The sequence below is a fragment of the Thunnus thynnus genome, chromosome 9, assembly GCF_963924715.1.
Source record: "Thunnus thynnus chromosome 9, fThuThy2.1, whole genome shotgun sequence".
Classification (NCBI taxonomy): Eukaryota; Metazoa; Chordata; class Actinopteri; order Scombriformes; family Scombridae; genus Thunnus; species Thunnus thynnus.
In genome coordinates, this window is record NC_089525.1 from 545,410 (window position 1) to 568,060 (window position 22,651).

The 22,651-nt window shown below is 38.9% G+C and overlaps 1 protein-coding gene across 1 annotated transcript; it reads left to right on the forward strand.

The window, feature by feature from the left end:
* Window positions 1-1,957: 1,957 nt before the first annotated feature.
* On the forward strand, window positions 1,958-22,639 carry LOC137188876 (magnesium transporter protein 1-like). Its single transcript, XM_067598456.1, has 10 exons — window positions 1,958-2,115; window positions 3,495-3,664; window positions 4,673-4,790; window positions 10,236-10,376; window positions 10,521-10,661; window positions 14,158-14,247; window positions 14,349-14,412; window positions 16,332-16,406; window positions 18,051-18,141; window positions 18,237-22,639. The coding sequence occupies exons 1-10, from the start codon at window positions 2,035-2,037 to the stop codon at window positions 18,250-18,252; spliced, it is 987 nt and encodes a 328-aa protein (XP_067454557.1). The 5' UTR covers window positions 1,958-2,034; the 3' UTR covers window positions 18,253-22,639.
* Window positions 22,640-22,651: the final 12 nt, after the last annotated feature.

A 22,651-nucleotide genomic window follows, 5' to 3' on the forward strand; every position in this document is an offset into this window, starting at 1 on the left:
CTTCGTGTTGTTTTTGACTGCTCTGCATCCCACCAAGGCACATCATTAAATGATCAGTTGATGCAAGGACCCAACCTCACAAGTACATTACTTGGCGTACTATTGAGATTCAGGCAAGAACCATTGGCCATTATGGCAGATGTGGAGAGCATGTATCATCAAGTCAAGGTGACGACATCTGACTCCAACTACCTGCGATTCTTGTGGTGGCCTAACGGTGACATCACAAAAAATCTTGTTGAATACAGAATGACAATTCACCTTTTTGGAGCAACATCCTCTGCTAGTTGTGCCAGTTATGCGCTAAGAAGAACTGCTGACGACAATGTTCATAATTACTCACCAGAGGCCATTGCAACAATCATGGCCTACAAGCAAAATAATCTTACGGAAAGAAAAACAAATGTGTGTGTTGGAAGTCTATGGCATCTGACTGGCTTTACTGAAAACATCATAGAAAGCCAGGACAACGGGTGTTTTGACATAGGCTACATTTTTGATTTATTAAGCTTACAACTGTGTACATTACCAGCAATATGTTTGTGCATGCAGACCACAAAGTAATGTTCTAAGTAATATAATAAATGTCATGTGTCATATATGACAGGTGTGGGACCTCCACTGGTAGGCTGGTGCATAAACTCACCCAATGACTGCCAGGGGGAAACTAGCTGCTGGTAAGTAGAGAGCAGAATAGAGTCCATCATTTATATGGTGACACATTCAGGTTGTTTTGAATCCAGCATATTTGATTTGAAATGAAACAATGACTGAAATGAAAGTGCTGACTTGGTTTTTAAAAACTATGTAATAGTTTTAACATGTTCACATCCATATTGGGTGAACAGTAACTGTTGCCCGCTTTTTTAGGTAGTCTGCCAATTGTAGCACAATGCAGGAGGAGGATGATCCTAAATATACTGCACATACAGCCTGGGGTTTTTTTATGACCTGGCAGTGGGATGTTCTCGACTGGCATTGACATTCACCTGACCTCAGTCCAGCTGAGCAGGTGTGTCACTCACCAGAAATCAGACCAAAGGCAAAAGTCCAGTTTGTAGTTCAGGTCCGGGATAGAATCACCAGGGGAGATATAAGTGTCCTCTGGGATCACAGACTTCAGACAGTCAACTGACTGAAAACAGTTTGACACCAAATATCAGATATTATGATAAAGTTAGTTTTAATTGGTCAAATGATTTTTGGTCCACTAGAATTGGAGAACTTTAGTTACAAGTAAAAACTAAAGCTACAATTCTTACACCGTTCATCTGTGGATGTCACACAACAATTTAAACAGTGTTTGGTTGGAGAAGTTTACTCAATAAAGTCATGCACACGAGACAATAAACACATGAAATTGGTCTCATCTGTACTTAACGTTGATGTCTATAGTGGTTCAATGCATCTCTGTAACACACTGTGTTTACTTTGAAAATCCCCGGGCTCGTTCCGCCGCCTCTGCTTCCTTTTCCATAGTTTTATCTCCAAAGCGTGTAAAAGAAGTAGTGAATTTTGTTCATTATTTAAGCTATTTGTTCATTTATTTAGTGTAGCTCTCCTTAAACTGAGCTGAAGCTAACAAGCTTCAAAACGCGCAACTTTTACTTTGAAGGCGAGAGCTGTCTTTGTTTCCGGCTCTGGACTTCCTGTCTCACTTTTCTTTGTACAAATTGGATAGTGGATAGTCCTCTGGTACACTGAATTGCGTTGCATTGAAATTAAGAAATCCCCGACAAATGGGATTTTTCTTTATACAACGTGTAATAAACAAATGAATTAAACTTCATGCACGGACCACTGAGTCTGGGTTAGAGAATGGACAATATTGTGAATGGGATCACTTTGGGAGGACATTGTAAATAGTTTGTATTGTGAAGTCGCTACATTCCAGCAGATGGCGGTAATGTAACATTTATGGATGCCAACCGCTGTAAAACAAAACATAAGGGATGAAGAAGAACAACAACTGTGATTGGCTTAGAGGTGATCAATAGGAAGCTGACAGGAGATTGCCGTGTGTCGTGCAGCAAAATGTTGGGGAAAGTTTTTATTTCGCTGTTTCTCCTTATTATTTTCTACCATGACCCAAGTGACGCACAGAAGAAAAAAGAGGTAACATGCCTTTGATAACATAAAACGGAGAAAGTTCATGAACTTTTTCAACGTTTCAACGACGTTTTCAAAGTTGTCTACCGTCTGTGTCCGTCTAGAGTAGCTAAATTAAGCTAACAGTAACCAGAAATGAGCTAACGTGCGGTTGTGTATGGCAATAAGTAACTAACTTGTTTTCAATCAGTGACTTTAATTTGATCTTCACTCACAGAAACGGATAAGTGTGAAGTTAAAATGCCGAACATGCTAGTAACGTGTGCTAAACTGCCATACTCGCCGTAACTGGTGGTTCAAATGTTGGACTGCCAATAACATCAATGAAAATGAAGTGGTAAATCCAGTGAGTGGATCCATTTCAACTGGTTTTTAGGATAGCTTCACCATTCAGGTAACGTTAGCTAACTAAACTCAACCAAAAGGCAGCAAATCAGCTAGATCTAAAAAAATGTTACAGGTAGAACGGTTTTCAGTAAACAGCAGCTCCTCATTTATTCCTTGAAATTGTATATCGCTAACCTTTGCTGCTCATTTTTCTCATTAAATTAGCTTTATTTAACAGTGTATAGATCAAATCATTGTTACTTTGGTAAAGTAAGTTCGAGGCAGATTGAGAATCCAGCCCCCACACCAAGAGATGCACTGAAATCATGGTTGCACCATGCTGTTTCAGCAGTGCACAGTGTTAAACATAAGTATGATAAACCTATCAGAAATGACATTTTATGTGAATTCTAACACTCTTTCAATGAAAGCCAAGGGGAACGGCAACAGTACATTCAATTCAATTTAATTTTTATTTATATAGCACCAAATCATAACAGAAGTTATCTCAGGGCACTTTTCACATAGAGCAGGTCTAGACTGTACTCTTTAATTTAGAGAGACCCAACAGTTCCCCCATGAGCAAGCACCTGCGGACAACAGCAAGGAAAAACTCCCCTTTAACGGGAAGAAACCTAAACCCTACATTCAATTGTGTTCAAATTCATTCAATCAAACTGTATGAATAATCCTTGGCTCATGGTTGGACCTAATTGCTGACCCCTGCTGTAAATGCTACTCCACCCCAACATTTTAACAGCAGTACACATGCATTACATGACAAACCTTTATTCTAGTGACAAAGAGGTGAACAGTGAGTTTAACTTTACTGTCAGGGAGTGAAATTGTGGTGTTCGCACACCAACTTGCCTGGAGTTTATCTTTTATTCTTTATCTCATATCTTATTTTGTGTTGTTTCTTTCTATCTTAGGTGTATTGTGCAGCCCTATCTTAATTGTAAAGCCAGTAGTATTAGGATGGCTCCAAGCTTTCCCTTCTCTTTGTTTGTTTTTGCGCCTAACATTAGTAGCTGTCTTCATGTCTGTGTCCTCTGTAGACTCTGCTGTCAGAGAAGGTGACTCAGATGATGGAGTGGGCCTCAAAGCGTTCAGTTATCAGGATGAATGGAGATAAGTTTCGTCGCTTTGTCAAGGCTCCTCCCAGAAACTACTCAGTAGTCATCATGTTTACAGCACTGCAGCCACAGAGGCAGTGTGGGGTCTGCAGGTAAGAAGGAGGAGCCGGAACAAGTGCTGCTGCTATTTTAAGAGTATGTCCACTCTAAGCTGGATACATTTGGAAACACATCTTTTTCCTCTGTTTCAGTCCTAAAAACTGTGTTGTTCTCCCCCAAGATGGAGCTTTTTCAAAATGACCTCCAGAATGTATCAATCTTAAAATGCCAGCTTGGCATTTCAGTGTGCACAAGGAAAACTGGGCTTTTACAAACAACTACGTAAGCTGCCCAGTGAGGGTTGGGGGCTGTGTGGCAGTGAAGTGAGGGAGAGCTTTCTTTTGTCTTTAACTTCCTATGTGAATGTAGCTGAAGACAAAGCATTCTTGTGGATTTATGTTGATTTTGTCAGACAATATCAAAATTTTAAAATAATGATTTTATCACAGCAATGCACAAATTGAGAATGACTGCTGGTTAACAGGCAGTGTTTTATGAGCCACAATTAAATCACTAATTCATACTTGTTCTGTTGTCAGATGACAGAAACAGAAAAAATTGTGTTTAGAAAATGGAGTTTAACTGGCTGGCACTCAGCAGAGTAAACGACTGTCTGTAGCTGCCCAGTCACAGGTGGAGGCTATGTGTCAGTGAAGTTAAGAATTCAAGTTTGTGTTGTCACTTTCTCTGTGATCACTCATTTTAAATGTTGATGTAGCCAATCACACAGCACAATTGTCATTAACCTGCATTTATGTTGATTTTGTCAGAAAACGATGTCGCTATATAATAGTGATTTAGTCACGCAGGCCGTCTGTCTGTGTCACTTCTTACCAGATGTTGGATACTTGTTGTATGACAACTAAAAATAGGACAAAGACGACATGTTTTATATTGTTCAGGTGCTAAACTGTAGGCAGAGATCTCTACAAAAATAACCTGGAAATGTTGGTGTGGAGGCAAGTTGTTTTCACATGAAAATTGTGTTTTCAATTTAGACTACTTAGTTTAGACATAGTCTAATTCTAATCTATGAATTTACATGTGTGTTTCCATTTCAGACAAGCCGATGAAGAGTTCCAGGTGCTGGCTAACTCCTGGCGTTATTCGTCTGCCTTTACTAATAAAGTCTTCTTTGCATCCGTCGATTTTGATGAAGGATCAGATGTCTTTCAGATGGTGAGACAGCTTCCTGTTCTCCAAGACTGGAGACTGCCTATTGTTTTCTAAAAGTCTGCCACCCATACCTTAACACTAAAAACAAGAAAAATGGTAACGTCTCTCCTTAAGCTATTGTCATTGTTAGTCATGTCAAACGGTGTTTCACTGAGGGCTGAGAATCATCAGAATTTGAGTCTCCCAAACGTCACACCAGCTGATCACTGATTACTGATCAGCTGATCACCCTCAGTAGTAGACAGAGCTGGAGACTTGGATGTGAGTCGCTTTGACTTTGTGATTTGTGATATTGGGCTATACAAATAAAATTGACTTGACTCTGATGTGAGACTCAATTTACTTGAGAACTGAAAGCCTAAAGACTAGGGTAGGGCATCGAGAACCAGTTCCAAAATTGCGATTCTAAAGGAATCCTTAAGAAATTTTAATTTCAATTCTGCTTATTGGTTCCTAAACGTGATATAACCCTTTATTATTGCAAACAAAGGTTACATATCTTAAAGGATGTGGCTATCTGCCAGAACCTGTCTACATCACACATTAAGGCAACAGTGTTCAGACACCTTTAGTAGGCAGGAGGGTGTCCCACCCGCGGCACAGTGGCAGGCCAGGTAAGGTGCACTGTCATTAGACCGCACCGCTGCCCTCCCAAATCAAAACAACTGCTAGTTTAAGTGCATGTGAGCTAGCATGCGTTGCTAATGTTACAACCGTAGTGAAAGATAGACCGTGGTAAACACTCAAAGGTATGGCTTCACTTTACTAAAGAGAACGACAAAAAAGGCAAAGTGCAATGCATGTAGGAAGCTAATTATCTGTAACTCAGGTTGCACATCAAATCTGATCAAACATTTGAGGCAGCACAGCGTCAATCTGAAAGACTGTACAATGTTTGATGTCTAGCGGTCTCTGAGCCCGAGTCAAGCCAGGGACAACTAGCTGTGACACACCATGTTTGCATTTAAGTTACTGTATTCTTGTTGTTATTAAGCTGTCACTTTTGTTTTCAACTTTTTATTGTTCAGGAACTCCTCAGCTGCATTCAGATTGAAAAAAAGCCCTGTGTTAAACGATACAGGGGGCTGTGTTGGTGTGGTCATGTTGTTTAAAGTGCTGGCAAGACAATGAAATTCGATCCAGCAAGTCTGGTTGGAGTAACTGATTATTGCTTTTAAAGGCTGATCAGAAAAAGACAGCACAGCAGTTTGTAAAAATCATAGACTGGATTTTAAATTTTTTTTTACCATATTGGAATCGAAACTGGGAATCAATAAGAACCGGAATTGGAATCAGAATCGATGAAATTCAAATGATAACCAACCCTACTAAAGACTCTACTTGACTTGCTACACTACGTACACTACGTAGTTGTGTATTTTAGAGTGCTGCGAAACTGTGATGAATAATTAATAACATAACAGGTATACACTCAACAGCTCCATAACCTAACACACACTTTCAGAGTCAACTGCTGACACCAGAATAAAATAGAGAAAACTCTAAATTCTACAGTGCCCCCCAAGGGTCACGGAGAGAATTTTTTATGTTTCCTTGCAATGTGTTTTGCATCACCTTGCACTATTTTGCGTTGTCTTGCAATAAATTTTGTGTTCTCTTGCAATACTTTTCTTCTTTCATTCCTTCTGAGCCATATGTCTATTTCTGCTCAGCTGCTCCCAGCGCAACACCCCGTTATGGATCAGCTCATTGAATTTTACTTAGAACTTAGCATTAAGTAAATATCTTGTAGCATTGATGACCCTCTTGTGTTGCACTGTCAACTGTCTACTGGCAGGAAATTCAGCCTAATGTGACAAACATCATCTGATTCACCTGAAATTTACAAGGTGCCGTCTACACTTTAGACAGCAACATGATGTATGAATAGTGGGTGTTATCTTCCTCCATTGAGTACACTCAGGAAGTGATATTAAACTCATTCGTGCAACGTCCGATAAGAGCCCAGTCCTGAACACATCTGCATGCCTGCAATAAAATCCCTTTGACTGTGGCACACCCTGGCGTGGGTGAAGGTGCGAGGGCCCGATCATCACTGCTTGCAGCTTTATCATTATTATAATTATTATTCCTCCACGCCATTGCATTTTTGAGGGGCTTGGGATGCTCGAAAACTCACGAAAATTGACACGTCAGAACTGAAAATTGCAATGTTCTGTAGTGATTGGGCTTGGGTGTGGCCAGCGGGCTCCATAGCATCACCAAATGTATGGCCAGGTTGGAATAAATATGCTTGGACGTTCATGAAATTTGGTGGGTTCACTGACCTCATCATTCTGGTCATAAAACACATTTTTTTAAATGTTTTAACTGGACAGGAAGTCAGCTATTTTGAATTTTGTGTGTCACTTTTCATTTTACGAACATGTTTGAGACCTTTAGGATGCACTAAAACTCACGAAACTTTGCACCTTTGTTTGAAGTGGTGAGTATTTTGATTGGTATCGCAATTGGGTTTGGGTGTGGCTTGTTGGCTCTATAGTGCCGCCTAATTACTTTAGCATTTTCGATGTGCTGACAAACTCTTGAAACTTTGCACATGCGTCAGAAGTGGCGTAACTTGATATCTGAAAATGGCTCGAGTGCACCACCTAGAAAATTTCAAAGTCATGCTTGGCAAATTGGCACACACGCCAGAACTGGCAAAAACTGCAAAGTTCTGTAGTGATTGGGCTTGGGCATTGCCAGCAGGCTCCTCCTTAGTGCCCCCAAATGCAGGGCCAATGTGGAACAAAGTTTCTTAGGTGTGCATGAAAATTGGTGGGTTCATTGCTTTCATTATTATCAACGGAATACTTTTTTTTTTTTTTTTAAATTTCCCAACAGGAAGTCAGCCATTTTCGATTTTGTACATCAGTTTTCATTTTATGAACACATGTTTGAGGCCTTTTGGGTGGGCAAAAACTCATGAAACTTTGTACCTATGTTTGAATTAATAAGTATTGGATTAGCATCACATGTATCAAAAGTGATGAACTTGATATCTGACATGGGTGTTTTGCTAAATGGCTTGAGGGTGTCCCGTAGAAAACACCAAAGTCAAAGCCCCCACCTTTAAATTTGATGTTTATGCATGAAATTTGGTAGCAATATGTAACATCTTCAGACTGAAAAAAAAGCCTCTTGCAGCCATACCCAAAGTCCAACAGGAAGTTAACCATTTTGAATCTACTGTGAAGTCATTGACAGGCGTTGTATTTTAACAACCTCCTCCTAGAGATTTGACTCGAGTGACTTTAAATCTGGTAGGTTACATCTAAAGACCTCTGCGATGCTAAATTGCGAAGCTTCTTATTTTCATGGAACGTCTTTGGCGTGGCATGTCAGACAATTTTGCCCAAAACATGTTTGGGGCATTAAACAGGAAGTTGTTGTAACTCGGCTTTACATTGTCCACTCTGACCCAGTTTTTTCTTGCTTGATAAGAGTCCAGGCCTGAACACATCTACATGTCATTATTGAGCCATAGTAATAACACCACCTTCTGGCAACAGGAAGTCGGCCTTACATGACAAACGTCATCCGATTTACATGAAAATTACACGGTGTGGTCTACACATGATATACAGCAACATGCTGTATAATTAGTAGGTTATCTCTAGTGCCACATAGTTGACACATTGGCACACAGGAACTGGTGAAAATTGCAAATCTCTGTAGAGATTTGGGCTCTGGTGTAGCCAGCGAGCTCCATAGCGTTCCCAAACGTAAAGCCATTTTAGAACAGAGTTTTTCGATGTTGATGAAATTTGGTGGGCTCATTGTTCTCAACATTCTTGACATAATACGTATTTTTTTCAAATTTTTTGCGCAACAGGAAGTCAGACATTTTGGATTTAATGCATCAATTTTCATTTTACAAACCCATTTTAGGCCTTTAGGAATGTGCGAAAGCTCACAAAACTTTGCACCTCTGGTCGAACTAGTGAATATTTCATTTGGTATCACAATTGGACTTGGTCGTGGCATTTTGACTTAATCGTGCCCCCTAATTACTTTTAGCATATTTAGGTGCTAGGAGTGCTCAGAAACTCACATTTTGCACACATATCAGAAGTGGCAGAACTTGATATTGGCTATGGGTCTTTGGCATGGGTGTGGCAAAATGGCTCAATCGCGCCCCCTAGAAAATTTCAAAGTCAAAGCCCCCACCTTCAGTTTTGACCTAGATTTACGAAAATTTGGTAGGCAGATGTACCATCCCCAGACTTAAAAAAAAAAAAAAAAAAGCCTCCTGGAGCCATACCCTAAGTCCAACAGGAAGTCAGCCATTTTGAATCTATTGTGCTTTTTTTTTCGCAAAGTGAAGCCATTGAAAGGCATTGTATTTTAACAAACTCTTCCTAGAGATTTAATCCAAGCGACTTTAAATTGGGTAAGTGACATCTAAAGACCTCTGCAATGCTAAATTGCAAAGCTTTTTACATTTCACGGAACGCCCTTGGCATGGCATGCCAGTAAATTTTGCCCAAACATGTTTGAGCCATTAAACTGGAAGTTGTTGTAACTCGGCTTTACGTTGTCCAATCTGCCCCAGATTTTTCATGCTTGATAAGAGTCAAGGGCTGAACACATTTACATGTCAATATTGTGTCATAGTCATAGCGCCACCTACTGACAGGAAGTCAGCCTCATGTGACAAACATCATCCGATTTACATGACATTGACATGGTGTGGTCTACACATGATATACAGCAAAATGACATGCAACATCCGATATTCATGAAAATGCATGTTAGGTGACCTCCGCTAAATGTTGCTGCACTAAAGATCCATTTGTGTAGCACTGCCTACTAGCAACAGGAAACGAAGCCTTATGTTGCAGTCTTGCTTTGACTTACATGAAATTTAAAGTGAGTGGTCTACATTTGGTATGCAGCAACATAGTGTACATTTAGTGCGTGTTTTCTAGCACCACATTGGACTCAGGAAGTGATAGTTATCTCCTACATTGTACAATAATCAGGAAAAAATGTATATTTGTGTCTGTTGCCTTCTGGAGAATATAAGTGTAAAGTAGTGCTGCAATAACAGCCCTATGACTGTGGCGCGCCCGGACATGCACAAAGATGTGAGGGCACGATCATTGCTGCTTGCAGCTTTATTATTATTATTATTGTTATTATTATTATTATTATTATTATAGAGGTCATCATGAACTGGATGTACATCACTACTAAACTAACAATTAAAAGAATGTACACTGCTATAGTACCAGTGATGCTAACTAAAATCAAGGTAGCTGAAAGATTTAACATAACTCAGCATTCAAAGTTTTAAGTCACAAAAGTGAAAATAAACAACTTTTAATAAGGAATTCAGATTCAGGAGGATTCAGATTTGATCAACAGATTAGATAAAATACAATTGAACCACACCATTACACATATAGAATGTTTGACTGTTTTTGTGTGTTTTTGTTGCAGCTAAATATGAATTCTGCTCCAACCTTCCTCCACTTCCCATCCAAAGGGAAACCTCGCAGGTCTGATACCTATGAGCTCCAAGTCAGAGGCTTTGCAGCTGAGCAGCTGGCCAGATGGGTGGCGGACAGGACTGATGTGCAGGTAAATGTAATACCATTAAAACTGAGTCACAGTGATCCATAATTTGTGTTAGCTATAATGAAATAAATCAGTAAATCTGGACTCAAACACCAAGATGATGGGAGCCTCTGATGAATATAGTAATGTCTGCCTGTTGTCTGTCAGATCCGTGTCATTCGTCCTCCGAACTACGCAGGGCCTCTCCTTCTGGGCTTCCTCCTGGCTGTAATTGGTGGACTGGCATATCTACGAAGACACAATTTGGAGTTTCTCTTTAACAACAATGTCTGGGCCTTCTCTGCACTGGTAACAACAACATGCGCACATCCACCCACTACACACATGTAGGGACATTACCTTTTTTATTACAAAATCCTCGTTTGAAAAGGGGCACCATTTCCCATTAGTCTAATTTAACTGCTGGGAAGAAACACAGAAACAACTTTATCAGTCTCATGTCAGATGTAGCATGTTACAATGCAGTGATCTAATTCTCTGCTTAAATTGAAGCCACAGACAATAACATGCTAATAAAGATATATTTATTGAACTAAATGATAAACAGTGAATAAATGAAATGTTAATGCAAACAGATAAATGAATAACCAACCAAATGTTCAAAATGGTGTGTTAAGAGTTATGAATGAGTGATGGTGAAATGTTTATGATAGCGTAATTAACGGAGTATTAACTAAGGTTGAGGTAATTTAACTGATCAACTTCTCTAAAGAATTAACTAGAGAGTTCAATTTAAACAACACCAACTCTTAATCATGAGGTAGATGGATGACAGGAATAAAGTTGTTCAGCCTACTTTGCGTAGCGTTGTCCTCAAATGACTCAGCGGGAGATCAGCTGTTGTCCAGAGCGTCAGATCAGAAGATCACTGTTCTACGGCGGGGTTTCCAGTGGAGTTTCCCAGCGGATTTTCCGTTCGTGAGCATTGCAGGAGCCTCAAGGAACAGTTTTGGTGTTACGGTTTCTTCAGGTTATTCTCCGAATCACCACAGGGTTTACTGTTACAAAAGGATGAAGGCTGATCTTTGTGGTTGTGTCTGATACACAACCTTGAAGAGGTCTTGATCCGTGGAGAGCGGGGTTGTTTTAATTGAAGTCTCTGACTGACTGACTTTCTTACTAAATAACTCGAAAAATAATCTCGCCGGCCAGATGAAACTATACTTCAAGATAAAAAGCGTGAAAAAATTTAAATATGAAATTTGTTTTAATGGAGTAACAATACTGCATGTAGCTTAAGAGAAAAAGAGGATACTTTAACTTAGAAGATCACGTGATACAAAAAGAAAAAGTACGGAGAGAATTAAAATGGCGAAAGTCTTCAGGATGCGACATGCGTCTCCTTAGAGATGGGAAAGAAAAAGCAGATTGAGCGTAGCAAGTACGCTGCTTTATTAAGCTGAAGCTAAGATGGGCATGTGTGGGTGGAGACAGATGTTATCTTTTGTCTAAGAGAAAACACGTGAACTTCTCTGAATTGATAAAATTTCAACTAAACATGCCACCATGGTCATCCACACTTAAACATGAATTGCATACATATGATATGTTACTCAAAGGTTCAGAGACACACCTCTATGATGTAATCACAGTCACAATACCTGAGTTTGATCATTTGATTAGATTAAAATGAAATGTAATCTTCTTTGGTTATACATCTATTAACACACAAAGTAAACCATCATCAGTGCAGTTTACTTAAAACATACTATAGTTATTTAACAAACTTTAACTTCCTACTAGCTAACACACATAATATTCTTTGCTCATCAAGAGTAATCCCTCATACGTATCATATACCTACTAAGTTATATAGAGTATAATAACAATTTAATAGATCACAATAAGAAAACATCATACATAATATGTCTGGCAGAGGTCTTATTTCAACATCCAACCTTACTGAAGTTGTCCATTGGATGGCACTGTGGCTCCATTACTATGTAACAATTAAACCTAGATATTTCTATTTCGGCTATACTTTATCGTAGAAAGATCAGAGTTGGACCGGTTTGACAGGCATTACTTTATGAACAATAATATGTAGATTGCAAGATGGTTATATACTAAGAAACTTTGAATCAGACTTCTGGTTTTAGGGAACACAGAAATTCAACTAGCTAACTAAATTTATGACAGGTCTGGACTATCTTCTATCTGGAGTCACATCAGGGCGAAGGCAACAGGGGAGGGTGTGCTTTGGAATGTTGGTATGTGTGTGTATGTATGAGATTAGAGGTGAAAAGAGAACATAACATGTAGATAGAGTTGTCCAAACTCATCAAACAAATTGATGAGGTTTCACTGTGATTAACAGTTTCTTTGCATTTGGTCAAGGAAAGGGTTCTTAAATCTGGTATCCTCTGAAACTTGGGTTGATAAGCATGTAGCAACTTAATTGTCATAAATTCCACTTGGGATTGTCCCACACAGCTTAAAGAGAGTTTGGGGTGAGAAGATGGTTCTGTGAGGAGTCAAAACTGACACTTTAATGTGGAGAAAGTGTCCTTAGTTTAACTCAGAGCACTTCCAGATGAAATTGAATATACATCCATGCCTTTGAGGTTAGAGGTTAGGGGTTATTGTTGATTGAGCTCACCTGGGCTATTTGGAGATTGCAGGAGAGACAAAGATCAACTGGTTCTCCTACACACACATCCACACATATATAAATACTTGGTGGTTATTCTCCACCAAGCTTTTGAAAGTGGAAAGTAGACTGCTTGGAGATCAATGTGTCCCACCTATTTAATGCAGTGACTCTTTTAATCAAAATTGGTAGTAGTAGTAGTAGTAATTAATAGTCTGCCATCCATCTGTTCAATTATTCATTATGTTCAGAAAGCGACCTGTTGGACTTCTGGCTCTACCAGATGAAGAGCAGTCAAGTCCCACACACCCCTTTTTTCCCCAGTTACTATATATTTCCACATTACAACATCTTTTATTCACATTATCACATGTTGATTATTTTTGTTCTAAGCTCCATATGAATCACAATCCCAAACTCTGCAAACAGCAAATAAAGAGCCGACTGATGTTTGGTGACTTAAGATCGAATTGGGAGTAAGAAGTTGGATTTTTTTCATTCTGCATTGCAACCTGCAAAAAAGGGGAGGATGAACCAGCACTAACTTCAGTGTTTGCATGTGTGTATTAACTGAACATGCTGTTGTTTGTATTGCTTATTTATTTGTTTGCCTTGCTGATGCTCTAATCTGCTATTGACTATCTGGTTAATGTATGCAGCAGCAGTAGCTGTGGTGTCCATCGTCTACCAAAGTGTCACTTAGTCAATTCTAGTTCTTAAATCTCTTGGTTTGTATTTTACATTGCTTGAAGGGTATTAGGGGAAAATCTTTTCTTTTTGAGAATTTGTGTGCACAAATTCATAACTTGTACACACAAATTAGTAGTTGGTGCACTCAGATGTATACTTGCATGAATGGACAAGGTAAAACCCATTTGTTAACCCAACAAATATATTTAAGCAATATCACAGAGAACACAGCTTGTGTTCAATAAGTCAAACCACAAGGATCTTGTTCCAAAATCATAAGTGAATCTGCTGTTTATTTAGATTTGTGTTACAGAGGGATGTGCAATGGCTATTAAACAAGGTTTTGAAATAACGTCCATAGTAGCATTGGAACTCTCTAATAAGAGCGTCGAATGACAAGGAGAAACCCAATGAATGTGATAACTTTATATTATTATATTGTTAAAACTGCTGGAATTATTCTTGATTGTTATGAAGTCTTCCCTGTGCTGCTGTGTGTTTCAGTGTTTTGTCCTGATCATGACTTCAGGCCAGATGTGGAACCACATCAGGGGACCTCCTTATGCACACAAGAACCCCAGCACTGGACAAGTTGTAAGACAGAAATACTGTTTACAATATATCCTCATTCACAATATAAGATGTAAACTAATTATAATAATACTGTTTACCCTGGTATGTGTTTGTGTTTTCAGAGTTACATCCACGGCAGCAGTCAGGCCCAGTTTGTGGCTGAGACACACATCGTCCTACTCTTCAGTATCCTTCAGTTGTGTGCATACTCACACTTTTACAGTCAGCACACACTGAATGCTTCAGACCACGCCATTGCTTGTAAAATGCAAAGATAAAGGGGACACATTCTGTACATTTTCAGGTCTTATTTTTAATCTGGACCTCTACTGGAATATCTTTGCATGATTTACATTTCAAAGAACCACTTATTTATCTTATACAGGCCCTTTATGCAGCACCTCAGTTCAGCCTTTGTCTGCAAGAGGCCGTTATAGCTCCTGGGAAAGTCCGGGTCAATTCATCACACTTTTGGACCGCATCGTCATAGATATTAATCAAACTTGGCATGCTGATTTGGTCTGAGACACGTACAATTTCGATTCCACAGGTTTTGTGGAACTGAAATTGCATGTGTCTCGGATCACTATTAAGGGAGATGAGGGCTAACAAAGTTTGAACTAATTAGCATGCCTCTGTGACTTCAACTTGCCATAGCTCCCTTAATATAGGTCATAGAGAAATGGTTCTCATATTGTTGTAAAACTTTTTTCCAGCTCTTTATTTTACTATATATGTTATAGTATAATAGGACTTTTGCAATTTAATTGAATTAACATTTATCTTCAGATTCATGATTCCACCCATGTTGTATATCTTTGAGCACACTATCCAGTGGCCTGGGAGCCCATCAAGAAAGTAGTGCATTGTGATTTGGCATGTGCCTGACCATGCACTGATCAGTAACTGCTGTTCAACAACATTGTAAGGAATTAGTGATGTGATGCCACTTCAGATAAGTAATAACATCTTGGCAACGACTCAAAAACCAAAGACCAAACTTTCTGGAGGTGTTGATGACATTATAACCTAACTTTGGTGAAAATTTCACCGATTTAAAAAAAAAAAAAAAAAAAAAAAAAAAATTTAATTAATTCAAAGTTTGTCAGCCCACATCTCCCTTAAAAGTGATCCAAGACATGTGCAATTTCGGTTCCACAAGTTTCTTAGATGACCAAATCAGCATGCCAAGTTTCATTTATATCTATGACGATGTGGACCAAAAGTGTGATGAATTGACCCAGACTTTCCCTCCTGTCTCTTAAAGCCGCCACTCCTGAAAAACCCACTCTGTTCTGACTGGCCAGCTCATGGAAACTGCTCTTCTTGCAGTTTCCATGAGCTTTGATTAAACACATTCCGTGCACTTTTTGTCATTCTTTACTCAAATTGTCAAATTTTCATGTTCGGGCTGAAAATCTTATTAGAAATATGGGTGGACAACACAAACAACACATGGAAAAACATTAGCAACAACCTTACCAACAAAAGCTACAGAACAGACAGCTGTTTATAGACATGCATGACGAGCTGATGTCAGCTCATCGACAAGGTAGAAAAAAATGTTCAAAATGAAGCGTTCGGAGCAGGTTGAAGCCATGGCTTTTGACTTGCAGGGAGCATTTCAAGGTACATATCTTAACTTGAGGTTAAGATATGTACCTTGAGGAAACTTTGGAACTTTGGCCTGTTTAACATCCTGTATCAGAACAGGATATAAATAACAGAAAACCACAAAAAGCATAATATGTCCCCTTGAAGGAGTACTTTTTGGCATTTTGCGTTTATTCAATCGTGGAAAATGCAGAGAGACAGAAAATGAGCAAAATGTATTTTAAAATTAGTCAGGCTGCATGTTTTATTGTGTTTTAACAGTATTTCAGTGACTCTGTAAATGTTCTATGTTCTCTGTTGAAATAGTTGAAATATTGAATGTTGAGTCAAGATACTGTATGTACAATAGATGTCAAAAAAATCTACATTCATACTTAACTTTGACGTCTTTTCAGCTGCAAACCACCAAACTTGTATTTGGTTGGGAGTTTTGTTCAGATTGATATATGGATTACATGAATTTGTTGTCTAAACCTTGACCTTACTGTCAGATGCTGCTGTTACCATGGGAATAGTGCTGCTGTGTGAGGCTGCTACCTCTGACATGGACATTGGAAAGAGGAAGAGTATGCACACACATTAATTATTTCTATTTCCCTCAGCTTTTTTGTGTACACTTAAGAAGTTTCAAAAGGTGTCCAAATGTTTAGGCTTCACTAAGAACATACACACAGTCCTCACTCTGTCTAAAACTGTGTTCTTAAGTTCAGCTGAAGCTAACATGAGGCTTCAGCAGTCTAAGTTAGTCAAATAAGTTGGATATATTCCAAAGTTAATTCCCTCCCTATTCCAAATTCCTTCTTTGTGTCTCTATCCCTCCACTGCTGCTCAGCAAGGAAGCAGTGTCAGGTTTAACACAAAGACATAATTTTGGAAGATACCTACTTGATTTTGCTTCAGGCTAAAGAAGACTAATATAAGCTTTGGCTTGTATTGTAATTGTGTAATTATGTCGTCACAGCCAGTAAGGACAGGAGAAACTGTTTCAATGTATATGTTAGCCTGTGAGCATTGTTCTAAGACAGACTTAACAAATGTGAACCTATCCTTAAACTACTCATGAATCACCTGTTATTAAGGATGTAATGCCATCTATAAAGGAGTAGTAGAGACTAAAGGCTTCCATTTTTTTAAATCATGTAGGCTCGGAAAAAAAATCCACTCCGATAGTCTAAAGAAATAGAATGTCAATTAATAGCTGTTTCAGTTACTTGTCAAAATTTCAAACAGAGTACCGGACTATTAAAAAAGCAAAAACCACTGTTGTTCAGGAAGGGCTCAACCTGGTTAACCACATCATCAGTGGGTCTGTCGGTAGATTGAATTGTTTAAACCTACAGAACTTGTTGTTGGCATTGAGCAGTAGGTTGTTCTCTATGCACCATTCTGCAAGATTGTTGATTTCCTCCCGATATGAACTCTCATGGCTGTTTCCGGCCAATGATGGTGGTGTCATTGGCAAACCTCACAACAGAGTTCTCTCCTGAGACATTGTAGGAGGGGCTCCGGTGTTGAGCACTAGAGGGGACGAGGTGTGACCACCACCAGATTGTATTAAATGCTGAGTTGAAATCAACAAACAACATTCTGATGTAGGTGTTGTTATTTTAAAGGTGTTTGAAAACTGAGTGGAGGACAGTGGAGATGGCATCCTCTGTGGATCTGTTGGTTCTGTATGCAAATTGGTGAGGGTCCAGGCTGTCTGGGATGTTGTCTTTGATGTACTTGAGAACCAGTTTTTCAAAGCACTTCATCAGAATGGGAGTGAGTGCCACAGGGCGGTAGTGGTTTAGACACAGACGCAGACTGTTTAGGTACAGGGCTGATGGTGGCTGTCTTGAAGCAGGTGGGAACACTCTCCTGTGACAGTGATATGTTAAAAATGTCAGTAATAACATGAACTAGTTGGTTGGTACATGTTTTTAGTACACCGCCAGGGATGTTATCAGGCCCAGCAGCTTTATTCATATTCACTCTCAGCAGGATTCTTCTCACATCCGCTGTGGATACTGATGGTGGCAGGTCCTCTGGAGGCAGAGTGGATTTTACAGCTGACTCTTTGTTGAGGATATCAAAGCGAACATAGAATGAGTTAAGCTCATCTGGCAACGTGGCCTCACACAATGTGCTGATGACACAAGCACACAAATATACTGTTTAGCAAAACTGATTTTGTTACGTTTTTTTTGTTTTTTTGCTCTGTGTGTCAGTTATGTGTGTTGCAGGTATTGGTCTGGTGATGCTGTTCTTCAGCTGGTTGCTGTCCATTTTCCGAGCAAAGTACCATGGATACCCATACAGGTAGAGACACACAGGTTTATATCTGTTCTCTTGTTTTACCTGCTTTGATTGCCTTATTTCTTATTGGCTGAAAGTCATCTTTTCTCTGTTTGCAGCTTCCTGATGAGTTAGAGCAGACCAGCATCCTCCAGCTTTCAGCAAGTATTAACTTCAGCATAGGAAGTTCCCCAAAGTGCTGTCAACATGTAGAGTGCTGTCCATGGCAGCAGTGCCACATTCCTGTTTGCTAAGCCATGATTTGTCCTCTGATCTTTTGAGCCAAAAGTGTGTGTCAACACATACACACAGTGTGCCTTTGCAAAGACTCAGCAAGCAATTCATTTGCCAACAACAGAGCCCTCATCATCAGTGGACATTCTAAAATGTCTTGTGCCAAAAGCTGTTTTCTAGATTAGAATTTTTAGGGGAAAAAATCAGACTTTCTTAAATTGATTGATTAGTAATAGTTATACATTCAAATCTCAGTCTGTAATTTATTTTTCAAACTTTTGGGACCATAAACAGGTCATGGATTCAGACTTTTTTGTTTAGTTGTTTGTGTGTGGCTGACCTTGAACCAGGATATGACATTTATAGAGACGCAAAGTGGGAGCAGATATTTCAGGTGTCCAGGATTTCTGGAAGTTAGTTATTTTGGTAACACCTTATTTTACAGGGCCTGTAATCATTCAGTCAAATGATCAAAACTGTTATCATCATCTAATCATTTCCTTGGATGCTTTCTGGAATATATTTTGGTACTTAATAATTTTAAGATTAAGATATTACACATACAAATACCCACTAACTTATTCAAGTTTTTAAGAACCAAATTCCACCTACATACTTTAGAAAATTAGAGCGATAGAGTTGGGTGGAGTTGTCCACAAGCAATTGTCCACAGAGATCCATTTAAACACAATTAAATGTTTATATATTATTGGAAACTTTATCCTCCATAGGTTGAATTTTATGCTTGCTTGTAATTTGACCACCACATGGAAAGACAATTTTCAGATTTTTGCATTTTCAGGCGACCTACTGTGCTCTGACTATATAACTCTAGGTTATGCTAGAAATTAATGGTCAAATGTGCCAATCAACCCATTAATTAGTACCAAATGCCATTTTTCTGTTAAGCACCCCTCATTAGTATTTACACTTATATATCAGTTTGTTTCTTAAAAAGTATTAACAGGTGGAACTTGCAAAATAAAATACACAGGTTTTTTTCAGTCAGGCCATGATTGGCTAGTCACATCTCTGCAACGCAATACAGGAGTAAAAAATTAGGGCATGGTTGTATTTTGCATTTCCAAGCAGTAGCGCAAGTCAAAGCAGCTTGGAGTCAATGAGAACATTCATACACTTTTCACTCCGTCTTGGAGCGAAGCTGATTGAAACAACTATAAACACATTTGATTTCCGATCCAATCGGACAACACGTCATAAGAACAAATTCTGAGTGACCGTAAATCAAGCTTTACTCCTATTTCACCTGATAGTCTATGCAATGTGTACCAAAATTTGCTGTGCGGTAATATGATGAAACACATGAATTAAAGAATATGAAATGTATTATATCAGTGAAGGTTTTCAGATCCAATTGAAATTCAGTTTCAAGTTGTTCTGCTGTTAATCACTTGTCTTGCGTTCCTTTGAGAAAAAAAATCAGAAACCAAAAGGGAGAAATTCATATTTTATTTTATTTTTTTGGTCTCATGATGACCCCCCCCCCAGTTTTGCATTAGTTTGTATTTGCATTAAAATGTAGGAATCCTGTTAGTTCTCAGTCTATGTGGATGGCATACAGCTAATCAAATTGCCTAATTTTAAGCCTTATTTGCATAAAGCAGTACAGTCATCATAGGCAGATGGTCACACTAACTAACAGCCAGACAGCAGCCTGATACACAAGAGCCACAGACCCTGAACAACCCACATTAGCTTTTCTGTTAAAGTCTATTTCTCTCTAATTTACAAAGATGTAAGTTAACACACATGTCTTGTCCTGCACCATAGCTTGTTGAACAAGTGACCAAATAAATATTTGCCTGGGAAAAGTGCACTGCTAACAGTTTGCAGTCAGTTTGCAGGCTAGATAGCTAAGTAGCTGCAGCACATTAAAAAGCATATAAACATACAGTGCTCAGCATAGATGAGTACACCCCCTTTCAAAAGTAAGATTTTTATCAATATCTCAATGAACACAAGAACAATTTCCAAAATTTTCACATGGCTTAGTTTTATTGAACACTTGTTTAACTCCGTAACATGAAATTAAGGTTAATAATATAACTTAGATCACAAAATCTTCAGTTTTACTCAAATTAGTCAAAGCAAAAATGAATACACCCAGCAACAAAAACTACATCTAGTATTTTGTATGACCGCTGTGATTTTTAAGGAGAGCACCAAGTCTTCTAGGCATGGAATGAACAAGTTGGCGACATATTGCAACATCTGTCTTTTTCCATTCTTCAAGAACAACCTCTTTTAGAGCCTGGATGCTGGATGGAGAGTGATGCTCAACTTGTCTCTTCAGAATTCCCCATAGGCGTTCAATTGGGTTCAGATCAGGAGACATACTTGGCCATTCAATCACCTTCACCCTGTTCATCTTCAAAAATGCAGCAGTAGCTTTAGATGTGTGTTTTGGATCATTGTCGTGTTGGAAAAGTGCATGACAACCAATGGCATGGAATGACTGTATCTTCTCTTTCAGTATAGAGCAGTACATCTGTGAGTTCATGATACAATCAATGAAATGCAGCTCCCCAACACCAGCAGCATGCAGCCCCACATAAGGACACTGCCACCACCATATTTCACTGTAGGCACCATGCATTTTTCTTTGAAATCCTCACCTTTGCGAAGCCATACAGTTTTAAAGCCATTAGTTCCAAAAACAGTGATCTCATCACTCCAGAGTATAGAGTCCCATTCATGCTGAGCACTGTACCTGCAAATATCACTTCAGTCTACTGAGATGCTGGTGTTGTTCTTACTCTTCTGTACCACTGCTAACAACACACGCTCTCCAGCTCCTGAGAAAAAAAGCATTTCTGATATTTCCTCAAATGCCTTTTGTTCTTCCTTTAAATAATAGAAAACTATTGTAAATGAACTCAAAAATCACCTTGACATTATTTTTTACTGCAAGAAGGGATACTACATGTATTATTAGTTGGACTTTAAAGCTAGATTTTAGTCCCCTCCACAACACAGGCCTCAAGATCTGGTAATTAAGCAGGACCCACTTGAAATGGCTGCATTTATATAGATAAAATCCTTCTTTTTTTCTTTTTTTTTTCAAGCTTCAGATCGATTCACAATTTTAATTGATTTTTGTTTGTCTGCAAAATGCAGGATTGGAATTTTTTAAAGAGAAAACAGTTTTTTAAAGTTGAGCAAGAATAATAAAAGACCTGCACCACCTGCAAGGCTGTCATCATTATACATAAGATACAGGCTATCCCACACAGCTACTTACTGTCAGTACCAAATGTTTCGCCTAAGCAGCGCATAGGCATCCAGTTTAATAATCAGTTTTAGCACAGACAGAGCAGAAAAGTCTGATCACTCATTTTTATCTCATTCATACATCACAGCGGGCTACCATGCAAGGTGGGTGCCTGACTATCAGGAGCAATTTGGGGTTCAGTGTCTTGCTAAAGGACACTTCAACATGTGGACAGGAGGAACTGGGGTCTGAAGTGCCAACCCAGTGATTAGTGGAAGACCCGTTCTACCACACCATGAGGGCCTTATGTCTATTGATATTGTGCATTAGTGGTCATTTGTTCCTGATTGCAGCAACAAAGTATTCAGGTTTCTACAGTTGTGATGTGTGCCCCTTGTTGGCCTCTTCCAAGTTGGATAGGCCACTAAGGCTCATGGGAACTGGAGTATTCAGAGCAATTTGTCATACCAAAGGTATGGAGAAAGAGATTTCATAGAAACAAAATAGAAATACTAACTAGACTGACTAATGGTCATAAAAAACCCTATAAATGTTGTTCAATGTTAACACTGAGGTTATAATTTAAATAAAATCTTTCAAATGCAGATTTGCACTGGGTAAAATCCTTGCAGAACTGCAGCTCCACCCACTCTGCTACTCTATGTGCAGTGTGCTTCACACTGCTGAGCCACTGGGATGTCTGATGGAATAGGAGCTGTAAACTGTTGACACTTCCTGTACTTAAAGAATGATTTTTGTCCCTTATTGAAAAGTAAGAATGGCCTCAACCCCAGAACAAGATGAGATTTTGGAGTTTGTATACCTCATCAGAAGTGTGTCAAGAAAAGCTAACATGGGCTCCATCACTTGAATATGAGTTGCAGAATTGAGATTAAGCTAACTTTGAAATCAGTGGCTCAGGTCTTCTTTAACATTGTTTTTTTTTCTGTCATGTAAAATTAAGTGCTTTAAATATCCGCGGTCTTATCAGGTTGTACCATGAGAGAATATTTGATCTGAGGTGATTATTTCTGATATTAAAGTGCCTTAACTGCCTCTCAGTGTTTG

What these genes read in the sequence shown, in the direction of transcription:
- LOC137188876 (XM_067598456.1), top strand. Translation starts at nt 2,035, where the DNA reads ATGTTGGGGAAAGTTTTTATTTCGCTGTTTCTCCTTATTATTTTCTAC. An exon ending in GATCAGATGTCTTTCAGATG is followed by an intron (nt 4,791 to 10,235) that starts GTGAGACAGCTT and finishes TTTTTGTTGCAG; the next exon opens with CTAAATATGAATTCTGCTCC. An exon ending in TCTGGGCCTTCTCTGCACTG is followed by an intron (nt 10,662 to 14,157) that starts GTAACAACAACA and finishes TGTGTGTTTCAG; the next exon opens with TGTTTTGTCCTGATCATGAC.